At 40.2% G+C, this 24,885-nt stretch overlaps 1 protein-coding gene and 1 long non-coding RNA gene across 2 annotated transcripts in view; one reads left to right on the forward strand and one right to left on the reverse strand.

The window, feature by feature from the left end:
- Positions 1-24,885, forward strand: part of rsrc1 (arginine/serine-rich coiled-coil 1) — a 137,986-nt gene that overhangs the window by 24,114 nt on the left and 88,987 nt on the right. The window contains exon 4 of the mRNA XM_055028768.1: positions 2,184-2,384. Coding sequence (XP_054884743.1) covers positions 2,184-2,384 — 201 coding nt within the window. The remainder of the gene's footprint in view (positions 1-2,183; positions 2,385-24,885) is intronic.
- LOC129359264 (uncharacterized) lies at positions 1,557-4,405 on the reverse strand. The gene is made up of 3 exons (XR_008605885.1): positions 4,331-4,405; positions 2,501-2,628; positions 1,557-1,775 (listed from the first exon to the last, which is right to left on the reverse strand). It is a non-coding gene; the product is annotated as an uncharacterized LOC129359264 (long non-coding RNA).

Here is a 24,885-nt window from a genome sequence, read left to right on the forward strand (position 1 = left end):
ATCGCTGGATGGAACACCAGTCATTCTTATTGTCTGCTTATGCATGTAAAAAGTCTTAAAATCTATTTTACTAAGGCAACCTCAAGATTAAGATGGTGGAGGAGTTTGTTCAGCAAGATGTGATGTTGAATCATATTGGGAGCTGAAGTAAAATCCATAAATGAAATCTGTGCAGGGGTTTTTTTGGCCTCAAGATGCTTGAACATATAACTGGTAAGCAAACTGTAACAGGTCAAGCTGACCCAGTTCTTAGTCAGTCCGAACAGAAGGCAAATCCACCAACCAAAAATTATCATCAAGAGTCTATAAAGTGAATGACAAATGATCAATAGCTGTTGCTTTTCTCCTCTCTTTTGCCCCCTAACTCTTGTCACTTTTTCTTACTTTTCGCCTTAGGATAAGTTGTTGGTTTATATTGCATTTTTCATTGTGTTTTAGGGATTAATGTCTTGATCCAGTGGTTAAATATCATTTATGTGAAGAAAACGGTTACATTTTTTGTAATTCTTCCACAACACAAGCCAAGTGAAAATATAATTTAAGAAAACATTCATCATTTTGAGACTTTAATTGCTAAAGAGAAAGTCCTCTGTTTGGGCATCGGTGACTTTGGAAAAAGTGCCTTGGGTTTTTGTATTTTTTTAATTTTTTTTTCAATCCTCTTTTTTACTTTTCCCCAAGATTCCCTCGTGGAGAGAATTTGACACGGCTCGGTGGCCCTCGGGTGATCAGGATAGCCGGGGCCTAATTGATTGCAACAGTTGTCGGAGTGTTGTCTGCCGGGGTGGTGACAGGTGTCTGAAGAAAATGATTAGTTCTCTGTTGGGAGAGAGACAGCTCTGGATGTCCCAAACTGCAAACTAATAAAGGGGGGAAAGCAATAAAGCTCACGGACAGCAGGTTTGACTGTTTTTATAGACAAATCAATAAAATGATAGATGATGGAAAATAACGGCATCTCAGCTGCCGATTTCTACTGAGGCAACCAATCACGGCCCTCCCCCCGACCACCCCGAACCCGTTTGACACACAGCGCACACACACACAATGCGCTCGAGACACAAACTGCAATCACGTAAACACTCATATTTATACACCATGTCTGTGTTATGTACTGTGACACATAAATAGGGTTTATTAGATCATTTAGCCGCAATGACACAAGTTACTTTAGATGTTTTTCTCTGCTGTTTAAATCAGCGTATAAATTTTTGTGTGCTACAACTAACAAAGTAAATCTTCTACTGTAAATCTCTGAGAGACCAGAGGTCCAGCGTCAGGATCAATACTGAGGACAGGTCTTCCTCTAAGCCCGTCTCTAATTGGCTCCATTTCTGCAGTGTGTGTGTGTGCGTGTGTTTTATGGTGTATTGGTTTGTATAGAACTATTATTACACCCATCCAATGAAAGATGAATCCTTCCACTCTTGGGAAATTTGATCAGATTAAGTATCATTTTGTGGTTTAAAGGATGCAAACATTGCTGTACTGTGATAGTATAATGCAATCTGTACAGTGCTGATCTAATTTTCTGATGGGTGTTTGAGTAGATTTCATCAATTTGGTTTTGATTTAAGGTCTGCTGTAGTTCCAAAAACCCAGCTGCAAGTCTTCATTACACTGAAATATGTTTTGCTCGGAGAGTTTCTCTGTGAAGTACAAAAACCATCCAAAGAAACATTACCTGTTCTGTTCTGCGTCTACAAATTCCAGGTTCACTCCTCTTCTCAGTTTTGTTTCCTGGTACTGCTGCCACTTACATCTTGTTGATGAAACTGCCATAATTACATTTGGACAGAATGATTCATGGCCTTTTTGTAAATACCTACAGAAAATAACTCAAGTAGAAACTTAAAAATAGAGCAGGTAGTCATATGTAATGAAAAGGGTTAAAGAAACATGGGTTGTCTTGCTGAAGTATTTATATTAAGCTGATATAAAATTAAGAAGTGTGCTTGTTATAAGAACAACATAGATTATGTAAGAAAAAATAATTTAACTGTTCATGGCTTTCTGCTTTGGGTTCAAAGCAGACATAGACTCCAGATACTGAGTACTCTATCCAGAAACATTTTAGAATGTCCTTGTCAAAGTCCAGACCTCACTCCAGTGTGGAAAGACTTGGAAAATTTGTTCATCCGACGCGGTTCCAGTATTCTAACAGCGGTTTTATTTTCTTCCAGGTCTCATTCTCGCCACAGACGGTCCCGCAGCAGGAGCAGCAGCCGCGGTCACCGAACAAGCCACAGCCGCAAAAGAAGCCGCAGCAACAGCAGGGAGCGGGACAGGAGTCGGCGCAAGGGTCGCGACCGGGACAGGGACAAAGAGAGGGAGCGAGATCGAGGAAGAGACCGAGACAAGGACAAGAGTAAAGACAAGAAAGGGTGAGCGGAAGGATAATTTGCGTGTTGACACGGCTGCTCCTGCTGCACAGCTCATTTGAAACTATCATCCCCACGTGGGAACAGAATATGTTGATTGGTGATATATTGATACAAACTTTGAGTCCAGAGTCTGCTGCTTCATCCATCACTCAGTCCCTCCATTCATCAATCCATCAGCTCATATTTTTCTTCTTCTCCCATCTTGCTATTAGGCATTGGCCTTGTAATGTCATGCGATTCCCTGCTGTCAGAAAAAAAAAACGTTACAGTCGGACAAATAAGTGGTAGAAAGGTACGCTGTACAGGTTTAGCTTGTAAGAGCGCTTTGGTCACCAGAACAACATGGTGATTATTTTTCCTCCCTCTGGAGTCAGGTGCAATAAGTCTAGAAACAAAACAAGATCATATGCGTCTTCAGTGTCTTTGTAGCTAGTGCCAGGAAAAAAAGACATCTTATTGAAGTAAGAAAGGTTGACATCTTCACTGGCAACTTTGTGGCCTCTTATGGCTGTAAAATAGACCAAAATCGGATTTGTTGTAGTAGAGACATCTATGCTATCACACCTTCAGAGGCCTTTCTCTGCTTCTACTAGAAACACATTCCCAATTCTGCCCCAAGACAATAATCCCAGACATGACAGGGAGGATACTGGAGTGCACACAATTGTTGGTAGATCTATACCTCACCACCTGAAGGTATTACACCCCTTCACTTTAATTTAATTAGACCGACCGTACAAAATTATTCTAATATAAATTTCTGCATATTTTCCTCAAAGATCTACACACTAACACGTAATGAGCTAGCAAACACAGCTTTTTAGATTATAATCCAGTATTTCATAAGTACTGTCATCCATTTTGATTTAGGTTTTTCCTATCCGACTGACTCTAAATTCAAGATGGCTACCATGTACTTCCTGTCACTCTAGCACAGAGGCCTGATTGGTCAAGCTTATTTGCACCTTCTGAATGGTTCTCCTGTCTCTATAGGAGAATAAAGTTGTTTGCTATAATGTCCACTAGTTTCTTCGTCACCTCTCTGACCAGCTCCCCTCTTTTTTGTTTGCATAGTTTGCTTAAGCAGCCAGATCTATGGAATGTCCTGGTAAAACAAGCACAAAAAACATTTCTTTTGCTCTTTTGAAATACATTCCTTAGATTTACAGTTGGTAAATTTTGCTAAAGTAAAAATCTGATGTTTACTTCGTGGCACTTTGTTACCAGAAAACTAGCTCGTCTCTTAGCAACAGATTAACAACAAATATTGTTATTGTTCAAAAATCCTTAAATTTCTTTTGCTCCTCTGAAATGCTGCTTATCTACTACAGAATTGTGCATTTGGTAAATTTTGTAGAAAAGTGGAAATGCGTTTTTTTTGTCATTGCTGGTAAATGTATTATAAAACAGACCTTCGACACAAATGTAAAATTCTGATTTATACTTCGTGGCAGTTCGTTACCAGAAAACAAATGCTTATCTCTTAACACCAAATTACTTATTGTTTATAAAACATAAGCTCTTTTGAAATACTGCTTACCTGCTTAGAAAGTTGGTAAATTTATCAAGAGTAAAAATTGGATATTTACTTAATGGCACTTAGTTTCCAGAAAAAACACACTCAATTCTCAGCAACAGATTAACAAGTTATTTTAATTGTTCAAAAATCATAAGATTTCTTCTGCTCTTTTGAATCACTACTTATCCTAAGGAATTGTGCATTTTGGTGAACTTTGCAGAAAAGTGAAAATGTTTTTTTTTTTTTTTTTTGTCATTGCTGGTTAATATATTATAAAACAGACATTCAACACAAATGTAAAAATCTGATTTATACTTTGTGGCAGTTCGTGACCAGAAAAAAAAAAAAAAAAGCTAATCTCTTAACACCAAATTAACAAGTAATATTATTGTTTCCAAAACATAAACGCTTTTGAAATACTGCTTACCTGCTTAGAGACAAGGAATTTACAGTTGATAAATTTTGCTGACGTAAAAATCAGATGTTTACTTCGTGACACTTGGTTACCAGAAAACGAGCTCGTCTCTTAGCAACAGATTAACAACAAATATTGTTACTGTTAAAAAATCATAAGATTTCTTCTGCTCTTTTGAAATACTGCTTATCTCATACTAAAGAATTGTGCATTTGGTGAATTTTGCAGAAAAGTGAAAGAAAAAAAAGAAAGATAAATAAACAGAAAAACAAAAAATAAATTTAAGAGATATGTGCAGTTATGTGTCTGTGTGTAAATAAAGTATGAGGTGAAGCTGCAGCTTCACAAAATCCCTCACAAAATCCCTGCCCATGAACTCAAGCAGCCGTCAGACTGCTTGAGTTCAGCAGTCTGACGGCTGAAGGGAAGAAACTGTTCCTCAGCCTGGTCGTCTTGCTCTAGATGCTCCTCAGCCTCCTGCCTGAGGGGAGCGGCTGCAGCAGTCTGTGTGCAGGATGGGTGGAGTCCTTGATGATGAGGAGCGTCCTCCTCCTGCATCACGCTGTGTAGCGGTCCGAAGTGGAGGAACGGCTGCTCCCCACACGGTGATGCAGGTGCAGAGAACGCCCTCCACCACACAGCGATAAAAGCTCCTCAGGACTGAGTTCCCAAATCCAGCTCTTCCTGAGGAAGTAGAGACACTAACCATAGATAATCAATAAAAAAAATAGTTAAAATGATTGCTCTGCAAGGCAGTGTGCTGGGTGGAGGGCAGTGAAATGCTACGTTTTACTTAAGAAGTGAATGCTAATATTTTTCCTAATGCCTCCTATGTGTTGCTATGATAGACCCCAATTAAATCTGAAGGTAGGATTGAAATATTCACAATTTGATTATTTTCTTTCTTAGAATTACACAAGCTAGCCAGTATTTTGTAAACTTCAAAGTGAAACATATGTAACTGTCTATATGATCGACCTAAAAGCATTTTGAGTGCAGATTTTCCATACCATAGCATGCATCTTTAGCTCTAAAGGACTTAAATAACAACAACATAACAGCTGATTAAAGTGCTGTGCAGAAAATGTAACGTTTTGATTAATCTTCCTTAAAAAAACACCCAGTCTTAATTGTTTTTTTTAACAGAGGGGGGATAGCAGCCTTACTTTGAAGGAAACGTGTTCCATTTATTTTAAGCTATTGCCTTTCTTAGATCACAATCGCAAAAACAAATAAAGCTAACAGTGCAACGTAAGGCCAGGAGACTATATCTATTTTCTTATTAAGGCTTCAATATCCTTTAGCATTGATAGGAATCTTTTTCTTTATCTCTGACCCTGCTTTCGCTGGTCTGCCTGCATGAATGTTTGTTGTTTTGTGTACCTGTGTGTTTGCATTTCCACCTGTGGACGTGTTAATATATTTCAAATGGTTGATACAGCTGTCTCGGAGGCAAGTTGATTAAACCTGCTTGGATTGAATCATTTTGATGAAACTGTAACACTGACTGGACACGAGGGGCCTTAACATTAAAGGAAACAATGGATATTGTTGGGATGTTGATAAGGAGCCTGTAGGAAGGAGTGTCCTGTCGTCTTGGACAGTAAATTTTGAGCAGGATCATTTAGGCCTGGACTTTCTTGGTTTTCCTTTAGTCGTCTTGCTATTTTCATTTATTGTTTAATTTCTGATTGATTAGATAGCTAGATAATTAGCTAGCAAGGGTCAAGCTAGCTACCTTTTTTACGTATGTCATGGGTATGTACATATTTATCACCAGTTGGCTGGACGATGTTTGTCTTAGCCAGTGCCGTACTTCTGTTGCCAAACTATCGGATGAATATTTTTGTAACTTTCTGTTCTACATTTCTGTTCTGATACAGGTCTTAAATGTCACTCATAACGGTTTTAATGTTTTGAAAAGGTGAAACCGACAGAAACCGTGTTTAAAGTGGACCAATCGGATCTGGTGTGAAATCGCCTGTAGAAGAGCTGACTGTCATCACCACACTGCCTCCTTTCCTTATCTACACCTTCCTGCCCATGAATACCACACACTGGATTTTTGACAAAGCCAACATTTCTCCTAAAGTGGCCCAACATTCAACAGGAGCAAGGTTGAGAATGTAGAGAAACCTTTCTCTGATATTCTACAAAGACCAGCAGCATCTCTGGCATCCCTCACAAAATGCCTCCTGTTCTCCTCGGTTACAGTTAAAATAGTTTGATGTTTAAGCTTGAGTTTAGGGCTTAGAAAAAGTCCCCTTTCCAGCAAAAGAAAATCTAAAAGACTTTTCCGTCGCAGAATCTTTGAAACCTCCTATTCTGTCTAAAATAAGATATGTCCCTTTTTTCCCCTCGCTTCCCATCCAACTTTTCCTGATAAAGACGAGGGTAAGATCTATTCCTAAAGGCGCCTGAGTCTCATTCTTTTCACCTGCATCCAAAACACGCACTCATACACCTATTATAACACTCCAACTTCATTTCTATCCAGGTTCCTTCGCTGGGTGAAAGAAGGAGAGCGAAGAGTGGGGTTGGGTGGTGAAGAGGCTCAGGAGCTTTATAGTGTCTGTCAGGATAAAAGAGGGGCCCCATCACAGCGGCACCCTGACACCAACTCTGTGTGCGTGCACATGTGTTTGGTGTTGTTGTCATTAAACATTTAAGACTCCTCTAGTATGACAGCAGGCAACTTGGTACTCCGGCGGTATGTTTTCATGCAAAATTTATTGAAAAAGACGAGTCGTTGTTAAGAGATCTTGTTGCCTTTCACCAGTGGCAAAGGGTAAGTGGTTGATGGTAGGGTTCTCCGTGTGTGTCTGCGTGTGCATGCGGGGGAGTTTAGTCAGGCTCGTGAACAAGGTCAGCAGTTCCGTTTCAGTCCAAGGTACCATCTTACTTCCTTTAGGAATCACACTGTTTTGTCTTCTGTGAATGTTTAGCTTTTTACGTAGTCGGAGCTGAGCTGAAGAAATTCTGACGAGGCTTTCCTGAAGTTTACTTTGATGAAAGGTTAAATAAAATTAATACAGAACTACTGATCATTTCAAAGCTGTGTTCATCAGTGCATGGCTAATTTGCAACATTTGTATGATTACACATGTTTTCAGGTTTGAAATTTTTCAGGCATGCTCTCCATTAACCTGATGTAATCCTCTGAAATGAACAAGGCGAAATGAATGCAATTTGTGCAAATAATTTACTTTTTAAAAGGTGTTCTTATCTGAAAAACTATTTCAGTTATTTGTTTCGCACTTTAGTACATATTGTACATCAAGGCACATTATTTTAACCAGCAATATATAATCAGTCAGATTCTATAAAATCCAATTAAATAGACTGAACATCTATGTGGACCGTAGATCCCAGATTCAGTGATGAATGGTGCAGTTGTATTGTAGCCATAATCCTGCATGGTTAAAAACAGTTGATCTTAGAATAATTAGTTAATGGTAAATAACTAAAGAAAGTTGAATTCTACATACTCACCAGCTGAAGGTGTGTTTTTTGTACATCATTTTTAGTGCTCCTACACAATAACATATATGGGGTTTCTAGGTGGCTCAGTTTTTTTTGTCACACCATGTTCAGAGGCGATAGTTCTTGATGGAGTTTGTCCCAGGTTCGATTCCTGGACTTGACCCATTTACTGCAAGTTCATTCTCTTCAGGCGCCACTTCCTTTTCTGTCAGATTATTGTTCAGAAAAGGGTACAAGAGCCAAAATTACAAATAGAAAAACAAAAGACGATAATATTTGTACAACAAAATACTTTTCATTTTTGGTTAGGCATGAGCCAGTTACCGATATACTAAGGTTCTGAACACCTATGCTTTCACCTTGAACCCTAAAATCTTCCATCATGCTGTTCACAATATTTAAAATGATTTTAGTAAATTATTGGAGTAATCAATTATCCTTAGTAGTGAGAAGCAACATATTGCTGCCCAGGGCCAGTGAACTGGCTCAGTGAAGGCTACACTTTTCCCTTTCTTAATGATACCTAGAAAGGTGCCTATAACCATACCAGTAACTGGTATGGTTACTGGTACCACCGTATGTTTGGAAACTATACCGTCAGTGATAGCATGGAAACTCAAGGAGCTCCGTCAATTTAAATGACAAAAATTAGCAGCAGTTGGGTTATCCTACATTATTGCTGGTAGATGTAAATCAAAAAAAGAACAAATAATTGTTATAGGTGATTAAACCTGACAAATTATATATACATTAAATTGCTTTATCTTTTTTAAAAGACATTCTTGCCCTTTCCTTTGAGCTCTGCCAGCTTCTTTTTCTCTGTGACGGATCGTCAGGGTTGGAGAAGAACGCGAACAGGCCGTCGTCTCGTGCTCAATCAGCGAGGTCTGTCCAATTAGGCTGAACTCGGTGTCCACACTGGTTCATTGAAGTGCGTAGCACCATCTTAGTTATTTCAGTGTCAGCCGAGTGAAGAGTGGGCAAAAGCAAGGCCGTCGGAGCGCCATGGAGACCTCTTATCCCTCCAAAGACCTTTAATGTTCTTACACTTATTATTTAATACCGAAGCTGATATAATGAGCTGAGGGTTAAAGAAATGAGATAACTGCCCGTCTTTAATTAAAGCCTCTCACTGATGTTCTCGTCGATGCATAGGAAGGATTTTCTGGCTCCGGGACTTCAGCTGGAATAATTTTTTATCAAGATAGGAATACATTTTTAACAACGTAGGTATTTGTCTGATTCGTGCCTATAAAGCAGTGCCCACTGATTGCAGCCGAGTGCCGTGGATGTGATTGTTTAATAATTCCTCTCATTACCGCGTCTCCTCCCCGACAAGCCAAACAGAGCCCAGCTTCACCGCAGGGATCCCGTCAGGGCCTGCAGGATCTGCAGGCCCTGCTTTGGCTAGCTTTTCTCCATCACTCAGCTTTAACCTCTGAAAGGCGAGATGCTGTGAGGTAGAAAGAAAATAAAAAGAGAAAAAAGAAACAAACCCACACACACGCACAGGCACACTCATGCACACATTTTGTACTTAGCGCTGTTGATTTTTCTCTCCCGTCTTTTCTCGCTCTGAGGAACTGATTGTCTGCTTCTTTGCCTCCGTCGAACATCTATCAGCTCATTAGGTTTGATAATACACCGAAAAAGTAAGCGTGATATGTGTGTGTGTTTGTGTCTGTAGCTCCTGCCTGCGGCTGCCTCTCAGCCTGCTGGGAATGTGTGTATGGGTGGTGTGGACGGGACCACAGGCTGCTGTGAGTGTCTGCAGGACTTTAGGCTGTGTCTGGCACTGGGAGAGAGGGTCTGGGGAGGTAAAAAAGACTTCAAACGCCGTACTCGGAAGGTTAGGATACACTCGCATTGACTTGAATCAGTGAGCTGTAAGTGTGGGTTTTTATTTGTTTGCGCACCAATTGGGTGGGGGGAAGGTGAGTCTGGTGGCCAGAAGCAAGAAGAGACAAGGATGGGTGAGGCTAAAGCCATGTGGGTGTGTGCGTGTGTGTTTTTGGGTGGGTGGTAAAAGATGGAAGTTGAAGTGATGTCTGCATGCAAAATGGGGGACAGTACACACACCCAGATGCTCTCACGTCCCAAACGCCTGCATGCACTGAGGGGTGCAGCTGCAGTGTTTCATGGCCCGTAGCTATTCACAGTCATTAGCTTTTTCTTTTTTTTTTGTGATCAAACAAAAATAAGATTAATTCTAAGTGGAAAACAGCCCAAATCCTCACTTTCACATTAAAACATTTATGCACACAAATGAAAGATTCTGATAAAATGCATCTGTGCTAACTCTCTAAACCTAATAATCAAGAACAAAAGTGTGTAAAAGCAATAATATTAACAATATCTTCTTGAAGAGTGTCTGTAGTTTTTTTATGTCTTGATTGGGTGTTTAGGGTAATTCATTTTGGTTTCAGTTTGTTTATGTAGTGCTAATTCATAACATGCTGCATTTCAAAGCACTTTACAAGACAAACGATTGCAGTTTAGAAATATTAAATTAAATTAATCCAATCACATAAACAAATTCAAGATCAGTTTCATACGGTTTTTCATTCATACATGCATACAGCACATGCTTATATACATGATGTTGCTGGAATGTTGCTCCAAATACCAGGCAGTGAAGACAACAGCAATCCATGCAGACTTTTGTAATAAACATCTTAAATTAATCCCAACTTTGACTGGCTTCATAACTATGTGAAGGATAATTAACGTGTTGCGAACTGCTTTGATCGCAATTTTTTTCTTCAAAGTATTTTGTCGTTCATTCCTGTTTCATGTTGTTGTTGTCAACATGAGCAAGTATAATAGCTCATGTTATTATACTAGCTCATAATAACATGAGCTAATAACGTCGAGGTATCCCGCGTTGGACCGCAGCTCAACCCTCATTGCGAAGAGTGGCTCAACCACTCCGATGAGCTCCAACCCCAGGCTTGCGACCCACCATCCTTATGTTGTGTTGAGAATTTGACTTTTACGGTTTGCAGTATTATATCATCTGACAAAAATGGAAAAAAGAACAACACCAGATTTGTTTTTGCATTCACATTACATTATTGATTCAAAGAGACATTTTAGTTGTTTGATTGTCAATTGAATTTGGAAAGCTTTCTGGAAAAGCAGAATTCCAACTGGAGTCGGAGGTTTCTGATATAGCCTGACCTCAAAATCCAATATGGCTCCCCACTTTTTGGCACTTCTTACAGTAATCCTTATATTAAATATTTAACACCCACACAGTACTTCAACCCTGCTCTTAAATCATGTTGCTTAATAGTTAATATGCTATAAAATTTAAAGAATCAACTTTATTTATTTTCACTAATAATATGAAAGTATTCAAAAATTGTACGAACGATAACAGAGAAGTATTTCCTGTTACTTATATTTGACTGTGTGTGTGTGAAGGGGGGGGGGGGGGAATTTGGCTATGTATAATCACCGGAGAGACACTCTGAGTGTGTGATAGAGAGCTGTGACAATCCACTTACTGCGCTCTGTAATCTGTTTAACCATTTAGTGAGGTGTTAAGGGAATATGCAAACACTCACACACGAGAGGGGAAGAACACAGCAGACACCCTGCAGGCTGCAGCGGCACACAGGAGAGTTTGACTCCTGAACCGGGTTGCATATTTGGAACAGTGTGTATGTGTGTGTGTTTTTTGAGACCTGCTGTAGGCTCTGAGAGAAGCCAGGTCCTGGAGCGTGATGACAGAGACCAGACCTGGCCAAATAGAAGACTCCCCCCCACCCCCGTCATCCCATCCACCCCCACCCCCAGCAATCCAATTAGCCTCTTCCTCTCTTTTATATTCTCCTCTCCTGTCCTTCTTTTCCACCCTGTCCTCTTTCCGCCGCCGTGTCTTAGCAGGTGCTGTCGAAGCCGCTGGCCGCTCCGCTTTCGCGGATCAGAAAGAGGATGCAGGCAGGATTATAAGCAGCAGGTTATGAGCTGCAAACATGACAGGCCAGCATCAATTTTGGAGGGTTTTGTAAATGGGAATTTGACAAAATGTGCTTTTTTTCCCCTGGAAATGCTAGGTAGGTTTTGTTTGAAGGAAACAGAGTAGTGTTGAATCTAAATTTAAAAAAAAGACACAACTTGTTAGTGTTTCCTTTTCTCCAGGCTCTTGTGCTTATTCATCTGGGCCACGGTTAAAGGACGGTGTTGGCAGAAGACTTTACAAAAACATATTACCAAATAAGGTTTTTTTTTTTTTTTTTTGGTCAGATAAAAGAGAAAGAAAAGTGGGAGGCGAGAAGAGAACAGCTTTCTCCGTGCACTTGACCCATGCTGCTCAGAGACAGAAATACAGCTCTGCAGATATTGCCTAATGGCATTGATCATTACAAGAATACCCTTCTCAGACTGGGTAAACAGCTTTTCAGACGTACAGTTAAGTACCATGACTCAGTGCTGGAAGTAAATATTGCCTGAGAGGCGCATATAACAATCGTCCTCAGTGGAGGCTTGAAATCGACTGCCACTTCCAGAGCATTTTCTTTTAGCTGAAATGAGGCAAAACAAAACAGACCTTGGTGTATTTAGCCAGTCACATGAGTGGGATTAATGTTAGACTGTGATGAGAGAGGGATGGGAGCGCTTATTAGTGTCACTGATAGAGTTTGGCATTTGTGTAGGGTTCTGATTGCGCTCCTCGGAGCAGAAGGAAGGTATAGTAGTGTCCTTTCTCTTCTCTCTCTTCCCCTCCATTCCTGCCCATTTAGCCTGGCACTTTTTTTCCAGTAGAAGTTTAGATCTCTTGGCCAATGTTTAATTCATTTGTACTAATGTCTCGCTCAGTCTTACGCTCATGTACTCTGTCTTGCTCTTTCGCCTGTCTAGCCTTGATGGTTGTCTAATGGAGGTATTCTACTTTGCCTCTTACTCATTCCCCTCTGGCATACACACGCACTCAGGTTTTTCAACTTCACACTTTTTTTGAGGTAAACACAGTCCTGATTTGAGTGCATTAGCTATTCATAGAGTCGAGTTTTACGTTAAAAATAAGACCTAGTCGATTTTTTGTGCCCAATTGAAGATGTTTCTCTCCCAGATGAAGCCGCTAAAGGAGCTACTACTTTCATTAACCTTTTGCTTCTTTTTAACAAAGAAAGTTCAAATTCTTTTGTTTCTTTTTGTGTGTATGCTTTGACTTCTCAAACTCACAGCCGGTCGTGTCAGATAGCTGTTCACACTGAGCCAAGTGTGATTTCCTCCTGTTGAAGTAGAGTTTTTCCTCTAGACTGTCACTACATACATGCATTTCTGATGTCATACATGACATGATACAGCAAAAAATGACGATGCAATTCAGTAAAATTTATTGGTTTTTTTAATATAAAGCGATGAATCTAAAATAAAAGATTTTGTGGAAAATTAAATCCATGACAAAGTCTGCTAAGTATTAACAAAAAATATATTTTAGAAACACATAATAGTTCAGTACATTTTACTTAAGCTTAAATAGAAACATCTGCAAGAATCAACATCACTGTTATGTTTTATCCTTTCTCAAACATTTAGTGTGGACATAGTTCACTAAACAAAAATGTCACTTTTGTCTGTGTGTGTGTGTGTGTGTGTGTGTGTGTGTGTGTGTGTGTGTGGTGTGTGTGTGTGTGTGTGTGTGTGTGTGTGTGTGTGTGTGTGTGTGTGTGTGTAGCTAATAGGTCACATTTCATCCACACATGATGACTAATAACATGGATCCCTGCCAGTACCAGGCCAAACATACGTACAGGGAAACTGGCATTCACACTATGTTTATGCTTTCAATTTGGAAACATTGTGTTTATGTGCTCTCATCAGTTCATCTATTTTTCTTCTCATCTTTTGATCTAAATCAAAAGATATTCTGTTTTTCAGTTTTTAGTTGTTTTTTTTGTTGCTCTCTCTTTTTTGAAAAAAGAGAGAAAAATTCAGCTGTTTTGCTCTTTTCATTTTTCACAGTTTTTCCTGTAAATGCCTTTGTGTGTGCCCAGCTCTGACGATACGGACACTATGCACGGCATGTTTAATAAAAGATTCAACCCAGCAAAGAAAAAATAAATTAATTAAAAAATAATAAGAATTAATGAAAAACTCTATGTATGGACACATTAATAGAGACTGTGAGAAATCAGTCAGTACTGCGCTCTGCCTGGAAACTGTTTAAGTGGAAAAGAGAGGACAATAAAACACTGCAGCACATCATCTTGTTAAGTTTTCAAACAGATATTAATCAGGTTGAATAATGCAGTTGAACACAATGTTATGGCACCTGCACTTTGGCAGGTTTATATTAAGGCTGCATATAGAGCGTGTATTACAGAGAAGTATGAGATCATACAGGATGTTGGAGTGTCTCTTTTTGCAGCATTAAGTATATTGATGCTGTGAATGGGAGGTGATGATAGCTAATATGTTTTTATTCCTATTAATTTTTTTTTAACAGTTCTTGTACAAATCCTTGTGTGCTTTGAGAAATATCCAAAGATCTGGAGTTTTACAAATTGCCCTAGCATATAGCAATTCAGCATAATAAAGTAGTTCATTAGTATGAATATAACCTTTTGTGGTTGGAAACATAAACTTGTGTAAAATAAATAATTAGACTGGATTTATGTTGTACTGCACTGGAATATTCTTGCACTCAAACATTTAAAAAACAAATCCAACCTTTAATTTGACTAGACATATTTGGTGCTAAAGTTTATGTGTTGTAATCACTACCAGTCCCTTCAAAATAAAACTAATTGAATCACATTCTTATAATTCACCTTTGTAAGTTTTTTTAAACTTTCTATTAGTAATTGGCGTCCTTCATTGAGATGTAAATATATGACTCAGAGTTACATTTCTTCTAGACTTTCCTCAGCATGGAAAAGATCTAAACCTGTCAATAACTACTGTGAGAATAACTAAATGGTTGGGATAAAATATATATATAAAAAAAAACTGGACAAGTTTTCCATTAGCTTTTTGGACTTTAACAAGGATCATGTTTTTGGGCCAGTTGAGACTTTGATAAATCTTTGCTGCAGTAAACATTCCAGATGAGTCGGACATGAGACAAAAAATGAATATGTGTGGAAAAAAAAGAGAGAAACATCTGACGCCCACTGATGGAGGAGCTGTGGTTCTCTGTGCTGGTTTCTCTTCCAATGACTCTTGTTAGACTTTATAACGTTGTCAAATCCTTTAAATGCGAGGAGATTTCAAATGAAAATCTTCTTTTCTCAACAGGAAAACCAAAAAAGGCTAATCTTATTCTCAGATTATGCCACTGCAGTAAAGTAAAAGACAATTTTATTGTAAGTCTTTACGCAGTAATCAACATAAATAAGATCCAAGCAGACATGAAATTAGACTTCCTATTTTTCAGTTTCTAAAACACTTCTTTAACAAACTCACCTTCCCACAGACTTAATTAGGCTACATTTATGCATTTAGAGTGGAGTATCTCGTTAACCACTTTGTGTGGATTTCAGCCTTGTGCTGTTTGTTTGCATTAGTGTGGGAACTGGGCTGGGTTTTCCTTCTACGCCCCTTTTCCTCAACGACGGCAGCCAAACAGAAAACCGTAAAGACACACAAGGGCGCAGCAGAGCGCATACTCCAGACATCTCTCCCTCCAGGCCCGACTGCAAAGTGCTCGGGGCGATGTTGTTTTGTTTTCTGACAGACCGATAGAAAGAGTGGCAGACTTACCCAGGCCAGCGATTACGCCAGTTTGACACCACGGATAAAAAGAAGCGAGAAAGGCAACAGCAGAAAACGGCGTGTGGATGATATGAATAACAATGTCTGCGGCGTGTCTCAGCGGACCCTGATAACCTGCGGACCAGAGCCCGGTGCCTGTGACAGGCCGGGCCTTTGTGGCCCCTTTATCCTGCCCGTACACTTGTAAGGTAGAGCTGGGATAATCGCACCTAATCTAATTAAGGCTAAAGAGGGCCATGACTGCGGCTGGCCAGGAGCAGACTGGGCACCCAACACACACACCGGCAAATTCAGCTCACAGGCGAAATCCTGTTTGCATCAGAAAAATAAGGTTGTCATATTGATTATGCAGATGAGGGACTAACGGGGACTAACTGGCTCACAGACCAGCCGGTTACAGCTGACACAGGCTAAAAGAGAGGGATACAGAAAGAGGAAGAGAGGATTAGAGCAGGTTTAGCTCTGTTTTCTCTGCATGTACCACTTTGGGTTGCGGCGCAGCATTGACTCGACTGGCACTCTCTTACTTGGCAAAGCAAATAGAGCCAAAAAAGTTCTGCAGAACATCCAACCAGGTGGACCAGGTGACCTGGTGGATATTACAGTACCAGTATCAGGAACTCTGGAAACCCAGCAGAATACATTAGTTGAAATGCAAATACTTTATTTCACAGTTATTCAAATTTGGAGCAAATATCTTGTTTTTGTTTCTAAAATATTCTGTAGGATGGCCAAACATTTTAAATCACCAAACTACAAGCCATCATGTCTTGTAGATCACAATAAATAAAAAAAATAGCAACCAAATATTCTAATGATGCAAAATTACAAAATCAAAATACAAACACATATGCAAAAAGTAGAGTTAATGCATGACACACTGGAAAAGCACAATCTTACCAAATATTTTTGTCTAGTTCCCTGTGCAAATATCTTACCGGCAGTTTTGTCTTATTTCACATGGACCTGCTTTTTTCACGTATAACAAGATGTTATAAATGAAATAATCTGCCTGTGGAACTAGAACTTTTTTTTTGTCAATATTAAGAAATTATTGACTTAAAACAAGCTCCTATTTCTTGCTGAAAATGTACTTGGTAGTTGGTTTTGTCTTATTTCACATGTATCAAGGTATGTGCACTAGCAGTTAGACAAAAAATACTTTTTTTAGTGTGACCTGCTTTACCTCAACTTTTTGCACACATGTATACATCTATTTATAACTTTACTTTAGGTCTGCGTGTGTGTGTGTGTGTTTATTCACCCAGGATGCTGCCAGCAGCAGCCAGATTGCTATTTCCCCCTCTGCCCCTATAGAAAGATCTGGGTAGTAGCCGTCTGAGGGTGCGATGTACAATTGAAGGGCAGGATTGAAACTGATTACCTTGTTAACTCCTGGCACCCACCAGCAGCTTGAAATAGACCTGAGCACCAGGGCCTGATTTGCAAATGAATTACCACCGTCGCCCGGCCCTCCCCACCCCTCCATCTTACTCCCTCTCTTGTGTTCTTTTTCTGCTTTTTTTGTGTGTGCGTCCATTCATTGCCAAGATCATCTTTTTATATTGTGCCATGACAGATGCTGCACTGGGTTGCCATTGTTTCCCATAAGGTTTTCTGGGGCTGTGAGGAGAGCCAAAAGATTTCCACATGTGATTTTTCTCCTCCAACCCCCTTCTTCTTTAAAGACAGGCGTCCTGACTGCTGTGGAATAGCACGGCGCTTCGTACGGCAATGTACATGGTTCAGGAGCAGAGAGAAATGTGGAGTGTCATTGTCTGGATCTCAATAATGGAGAGGTATTTCTTTGATTAGGATTGGTTGTAATTGGGAGCTAAGAAAGGGCTGAGCGCTATTGAGGAAAACCACGGGGAAATTGATTGCTCTCTCTGTTCCCATTTTACTTTTTGTCCAGTCTCCAACTCCTGAATATGAAACACTGAAATTAAATCAGTTTTTCCTCTAAATCTGGTTTGGAAAAGTTCTTAGAAAACTTTTACGTGCATTGTCACTAAAACGTTTTGTGAAAGCAGCTGCAAATCTCAGTGCATTTTATGTGATGGATGCTCATAAAATGCACTGAGCATTTGGTACAAACTGATACCAAAAAGTGAGCAATAAAACGAGTATTTCAAACTATTTTTTCAGGACTCCCATCTGAAAATGTTCAAAAACTTAATTTAATTAAAGAATCACCTCATATATTTTTGGATATATATTGTAGAGATTAGACTCTTCTGTCATGATATATAGGGATGGGTACACGTATTACAGATTTTATTTGGCAAATAAAAGAATCAAATTTAGTACACCTTGTCCTGTTGCACACTCTTCCTGATTATAGGAGTCAGAGTAAAGCAAATTTCTCTTGTTGTTTAGATTGCAAATATCAGCCCCACATGCGTGAGAATGTGTTCCAAAGAGCAGAAGGAGCAGCTATAAATTAGCTTATTTCGTTCCTATTCTTCCCTTCCCGACTTTTTTATCGACTACATTTTACCCTCCCTCCCAGTGACTTAAAGTGCTGAATTTGTTAGCTCCCTTTTTAATGGACTGCCTCTCTCTACCATTTTGGGATTATGCTAAAGTAACCCCGCCACCTCACCCCGTACATGCATGTGGAACGAGGCAGAGAGCAGGGAACGATAAGTCTGTGTTTTGTTCCCTCTCGCGTGTGCTGTACAGAAGAGTGACAGCTCCTGACTTACCTCCGCATTATCCCTCCCTGTCAGTCTGTGAGTGTGTGTCCCGCTAACTTCCTCTCAGCTTTATAAAACCCAGAGAGGTAGCTCTGATAGCACATACAAGAATACAATTTCAATTTCAATTGGCGGCTCTGTTAAAAAGGGCCTATGGAGATGGCAATCAGGCCTCAGGGAAAGCTTCGCCCTCCTGTATTGCAGTGTGTGTGCGTGGGTGTGTGTGCGTGTGTGTGTGTGTGTCTGTTCTTCAGTTGCATATCAAGCGTTTGCCTTCTAATAGTTAAACAGGCAGATGTCACTGATGCGGACTGTGTATTAGTGGATTGTGTGCGCTATCTGTGTGTGTGTGTGTGTCCCTCATCACATTGACTCTTTAATAAATACGCCTGCCATTCTATCAGCAGTCAGACAACATATGAATGCTCAATGACACGCTTGACAAGGCATGCAACTGTGGCAAATGGGATGCACACACTCGCGCTCGCTCGCTTTCTCACACACAGCGACTCTTATGTATGATGTCTCTTTTATAGCGTTGCCATGTCCCATCTTCCTTTGCTGCTCCTCTCAAGTCGTCCTCTCACCATCACTCACTGAGATCAGGCGGAGAGCCTGCTGAAGGGCAAGTTGTATTTTAGCATGCAAGCGATGCCAAGAAGAAAATATAGGTGTACTTCAACAACATCATTGTAAAAACAATTTTTACATTATGTTTACAAGTTATTTGGTCAGAAGCAGTTTGAACTCAGTTCAGGTCATTTATCTCCTAATATATAATCCACATATTAAATAATAATATTGACACATCTGTTCACTTAATAAACATTTGTTGACATCTGCATTAGTTATCTTCACATTCTACAACTATATAGAGTATTGTCAATTACTCATGTGTGCTGGCGGACTGTCTTTTACAGTTTTTCGAGCTAAAAAGTAGTTACTCAATATATCGAACTACAGTCATTATCATAGTATCAATGTGTGCAATTCCACAATCATGAAGGACGTCTTTGTTGTAAGCATTTGGTAGAATGCAAATTTTGTTTCTCTATGAAGTATTTTAGAGAATGTCTATTCTGTTGGGTAGACTTTCTTTGCCTTTGATGAACACAGTTAATGCATATTTTTGGTGGCCATGATACTGACGCTCACAGGGAGCTGCTCTAGAGGGGTAGGGGAGACTAATGAGGGAAAATGTCAAGAAAATTGTGAGTTTCTGCATTACCATTTTCATTAACAGTATCATGACTATATGTTCTTCTGAACTCTTCTTCAGCTGCACTGAGAATGCTATTTGAACCGTATAGAAACTTTCGTAGAGTCGCCACTAACATTTTTAACTAATTCAAATAATATAAATAATTTCTTACAAAAAGGGGTAATTTATTTTGTTTCATAAACTTTTTTTCTTTTTTAAAATCAAAATGTCACCACAGATTAGAGCTTTGGTACGTCTTTCTCATACTTTGTGTACGAACAAGCAAGCGCACTATTGCAGGTTAAATTACTACAATGATCTGCACATCTGTGCTCATGAACTCCCTTCAGCGACTGCTACTGTGGCATCTGAATGACATCACAGGCTCCCTTCTGGATCCCATGCAATTTTCTTATTGGGGAAAATAGTCAGACCATGCAATCAACTTTTGTCAACTTTCATTGACTGATTTAGGACCAGACAAGCGTGTCAATCTGACTCCAGACAAGAGACGGATTGACTGGTCCACTGATGTGGTAAGACCACTTGGCTGTGGTGATGTAGAGGTGAGATGGCTGCATATCTTTGGAGAAAACACCCCGCACTTCCTCCCCTCACCATCCTCAAAAGCACTGGCTTCTAGCAACCACCCTTTCTCTGGACATGAGATGGACGTCAGACATACTGTTCGGACAAAAGCCCAGGAGAAACTGTAATTTCTGTGACGACTCAAGAAGTACAACCAACTGCAGAAGCTTCTCGTCTTCTTCTCGATTGCCATAATTTTGTCGGTTCTGCGTTTGTTCATCTCTGTGTGGTTTGACTTATCGACCAAATAGGACAGACAACAACCAGCTCGGTCTGCAAAGAAAATCATCAAGCCTGATCGTCTGTCTAAACTAGACTTGTAGAGAGCCAAGGTCCAGAAAATGTAGGCTAAAGTTTCTCCAGACCCCACACATCCTGGACACTAACTGGAGACTTATTCTTTCATCGGACAAGAGGCTCACTTTAAAGGCTCGCTTTATTTGCTAAAGTGAGCCTCCACAGAGTTGAAGCACACATTTGGTGGACAAAGCTGATTCTGATGCTAAATTAACAGTACACTTTTGCAGTGAATGCCTACCTCAAAATACAATAAGCAAATATTTGCACTGCAGATTATGAGATAAATATATAGCTGTCATGTCCAAGATAGCAGAAATAAGTTAAATGGAGCCCTAATCTGTACACATAAAAATGCTTTAAATTTTAAGGTTATCAAATATAATGAATTAAATTTAAATGTCTTTTCAGTTACAGTGTGCTCTTCAGGAAGTTTTGCTTTCTATTGCATGGTCAGAAAGGCGAGCAGTGGGCAGCAAAAGGGTTAAAGCTTTCACTTTCAGGACAGCAGGTCTGAGAGGTAATGCATGGCTGATGAGTGCTGGGCTAATGGGCAGCTCTGTTAGCTGGAAATCAAATGACTGCCTCTGCATTTTAAGTCCCCGTGTCGCCTCCATTGACTGACTGAAGATATTCATCTCTGTCGTGTCAAGGGGCTGGGAAAGAAAAAGAGAGAGGCTAAGGGAAAGAAAAGGAAGGGCATCTTAGAGGAACCTGAAGACCTAATGCAATTATTAGAAACTTGACCACAAATGACAACTCATCTAGTGCTGGCCCTGTAATTAATTGTCTGCTAGCAGGAGCGCGTGGGCTCGCAGGAGAGTGAGGGGGAGAGAGAGAAGGAGAAGAAAAGGAGCGGCAGGCTGGTGATTGGAAGAGGACAAAATGACTGGAGAGGAGAGATAGGGGGACGGGGATGAGGTAAGGTGAGGCAACAACTTCAAAACTGTCATTACAGAGCAAGAGACAGAAAAAAGGGGGCTTTGGACACTTGGAAATAGAACATGCACTGTGACTGATGAAGGCAGGAAGAATGCGGAGAAGAGTCGGCAAGAAGAAAAAGTATGCGAGCGTAGGCAAGGAGCTGAGACAGGGAAGCAGCAGAGTGCAGACAGTGTGATGGATCCAGCCACCATGTTAAATTGGTCAGTATTGACCTTGCCAAGGCTCACTTTAACACTCACACTTGTTTGTCCAGTTTAACTTAATTGACCACGGATAACTAATTACCGTTTCCTGGAACAGCAGTACATTACTCTCTGTCTCTGTCCTCTCTCGCTCACTCGCCATTTTCTGTCAGCCTCCACGTCGTGGTGGCTTGAAAATCTTTCCAAGGGAAAAGAAGAGCAAGTTGGGAACATAAAGCTCATGTCTGACATTTGATCATTCAAAATTTCCATCTTTAACGTTTCTACCAGGCAGTTCTGTAATAGCTGATCATGCCCAAAACTTGGGTTAGAAGACTTTTCATCATTAGCTTGGTCAGAGTCCCACACAGTCTGTCCTCTAATGTCAAATACTTATGCAAAGATGATAACAGGGTACATCAAGTTGTGGCTTTTAGTCTATTCGTTAGCTGCTACAAAGAGAGTTTTACCGTCCTCTGCCCTTGTCCAGCCCTGGTCGGCACTTTATTAAATATTCATTTAAAAAAAAGTTTCCCAATCTCAGCCCAACAGAATGGTTTGGAAAGGATTTGAGGAGGAGTTAGCGAGCCATTCCACATTAGTGTCTGACTATCAAAACTGCAGAAGAATGGTTGTAAATGCCTCTGGAAAGCTTTCAAAGAAGAGTTGGACGTGGGCCGACATGATTAAAAAGTAAAAATTAGATGTTTAACATTATTTTAGCAACATTTGCATGTGACGAGAGACATCAAAATGAACACCAAGAAGTAAAGTCATTCATGTTTAACGACAACTTTTTCTTAAAATCGAAACTTAAAGGTTTTATGTTGAGTTTGGCAGCTTAGTAGCAGAAGTAGCACAGACATTTGAAACTTGCTTGTCAAAATCATTCGATCAGCTGCTTTTGATCAGCTCCAGATCCCTGATTCTGATCAAGGTGGATCTCTGGCCTATCTCTAGCACTGGTGTTGAAATGACAATAAGATGTAGTAAGTGCTTGTAGGGGTGAGAGCTGAAGGAATTGGTGTTATTCAAGCATTCACACAGCTGTAGCACTGAAGCTTTATTGTTGGAAAAACCTTTTATGGTGTATCAAAAAGAAGACACATAGATGTGTTAAATGTACTTTAAAAAGAATAAAAAATGTTACATAAATCCAAATTATAACTAGATACTAGAAGGAAAGAGACCAAAGAGCAGAGACGAGTTTAATTGGTGCAAGGTTTTCCGTCTTGCTCGGACATAATATAATTCCTGTCAGAGTGAAGTCCATCTTGGGAAGATCTAATATGAACAAAACAGCACTTGATCTGCCGCTGCAAGCTAATGCTACTTCAAGGAGCACCAATATTTAAAAGCAAGTTGTTACGGCCTGACAGCCCCTGTTTGGTCCTGAAGTAAAGCGATATTTCCTAATTTTTAAGGAATCAGAAATTTATTTGAATGTTTCCCATTTAAAATCTAAAGTATATGAACTGCTCAAATTTACCTTGGAAAACTTTGTTCTGTGGATTGCAATTTGAGCTTAAAAAAGCAAACTTCAGAGCATGCATTTCCTGTACATTTTTTGTCAACTATAAGACTACTTTGGCTCAAGACAGGCATAAATATTGCTCAAATATAACGTGTGATTTATAAAACTTGTTAAATCACAGTAAACAAAGTTAAAAAAAAACATTCATTCATTTCAAGTTTGTAAAGAGTTACAGGGATTGTAGTTTACATCAATTTTTTTTTTTAAGCTATGATATAATGTAACATAAGCACATGTAACTATATGAAAATGATGTTTTAATGTGGCATTTGTACTGTTATATGATAGTATCTCCCTCCCCCTCTGTCACATTCTTCACATTTGTCCTTCCATGTCTGCGCTCTGTTTTCCTCCCCATGGCTCCGGTCTCTCTCTCTCCCTCCCTCTCTCTCTCCCTCTCTCCCCTGGTGTGCCGCGACTGTAATGTGTTCCTGCGGTTGTAGTGAGCAGGCCATGGATGTCTCTGAGGCCTTGTGCTACACCACCATTACTATCTGGCCTGCCTCCACTACAAATTGGACGAACAGGCACTGACACATTTTCAATATTATTACATTAAACCAAGTGGATTTTGATTGATAACCTAATATTGGCCTAATGCAAAACATCAATCACTGCAAGTATATTAATTATTTAATATTGTGGCGTAATTCAGAAATCGATGCTGCCTCTGTGTTGAAGACATCGTGTGCAGGGAGGGAGGGAGAAAAGGGAAAACTGCCTCCCAGAAGGCCTCGGCAGATTATATGATGCTTTGAAAAGAGAAATGAGGATGTAATACGGGATAAGTGTGTGTGTGTGTGAGAGAGAGTGTGTGTGGACGGAGCGATCCCCTCGGCCCTGCTGAGGACACCGCTGGACAGCTTGTCCTTGATAAAAAATAAAAAAAAAGGTAGATGAAAGAGCTGGACATTAATTGAATGTGAAGAGCTAAATAAAGGTCGAATGGGGGAAAAATGCAAGAGGAGAAAAAGATGTCATTGTAAAAATGAGAGTGAGAAGGGAGATGAAAGGAGAGAAGTGGAGGGGGGAGAGGAGGAGGAAGGATGGAGCGCTGCGTCTCCCCAGTGTTGGATTGTTTCTCGCTAATTGCGCTTCATTAGCGGATTACACACACTGTCACCACAGTAACAAATGTCTTGCTGTCTGGTTGCCGGGCGCCCGTCATGTATAATGAATGTGGCGGGGTGTTTGTCAGAATGTAATGTAATTACAGCTAGATGAAGTTTGCCTTAAGTGGTCGACTTGTCTTCTTGCGGTTTTTCTGACGGAGCGCAGAGCAAACAAACAAACCCCCTTTCTCTTCTCTTGCGCATTTTTTCCCCATCCATCTGCCTCTCATTCTGTCCTCTCCTTCATGACATTGTTTTAGAGAAGCTGAGGGCATATATGTCTGTGGTCGTCGTGTGCGTGTGTGTGGGACACGTCCTGCAGGACGGCCGGATGGACGGACGGAACGGAGAGGCAGAGGGAGTCGGATAGATTAGACAGTGTGTAATTTTAGAGATGGTGTAGATTTACACAGTGATGCTGCCAGCTGCATTAGCAACTGATGCCTGTCGATAAGCCTTCCTCCCTCTCAGTGCAGGCACACACACACACACGCACACGACACTGTAAAGCGCTGCAGCCTGGGTGGAGTTGTCAGTAATGGAGGCCCGAGTTGGACGAGGAGGGGCGGAGTGGGTGCTTGGTGATCGGAGATGTCGAGCTGGTGGGGGGGAGGTGGGTGCTGTTTGTGTTCTCTTGATCTTTTGATTTGCACTGCCGCAAATTTGAGATGTGCCAAAATTGCATCTATTATTTACTGCCAATTTGCTCTTTTTTTTAAATTTTATTAACAGAGCCTCTCCCCCCTACCTTCCTCAGCTCAGTCTGCTGATAATCACACACACATTTCTATTATTATTATA

This window comes from Poeciliopsis prolifica, unplaced genomic scaffold, assembly GCF_027474105.1.
Source record: "Poeciliopsis prolifica strain line A6 unplaced genomic scaffold, Auburn_PproV2 SCAFFOLD004, whole genome shotgun sequence".
Classification (NCBI taxonomy): Eukaryota; Metazoa; Chordata; class Actinopteri; order Cyprinodontiformes; family Poeciliidae; genus Poeciliopsis; species Poeciliopsis prolifica.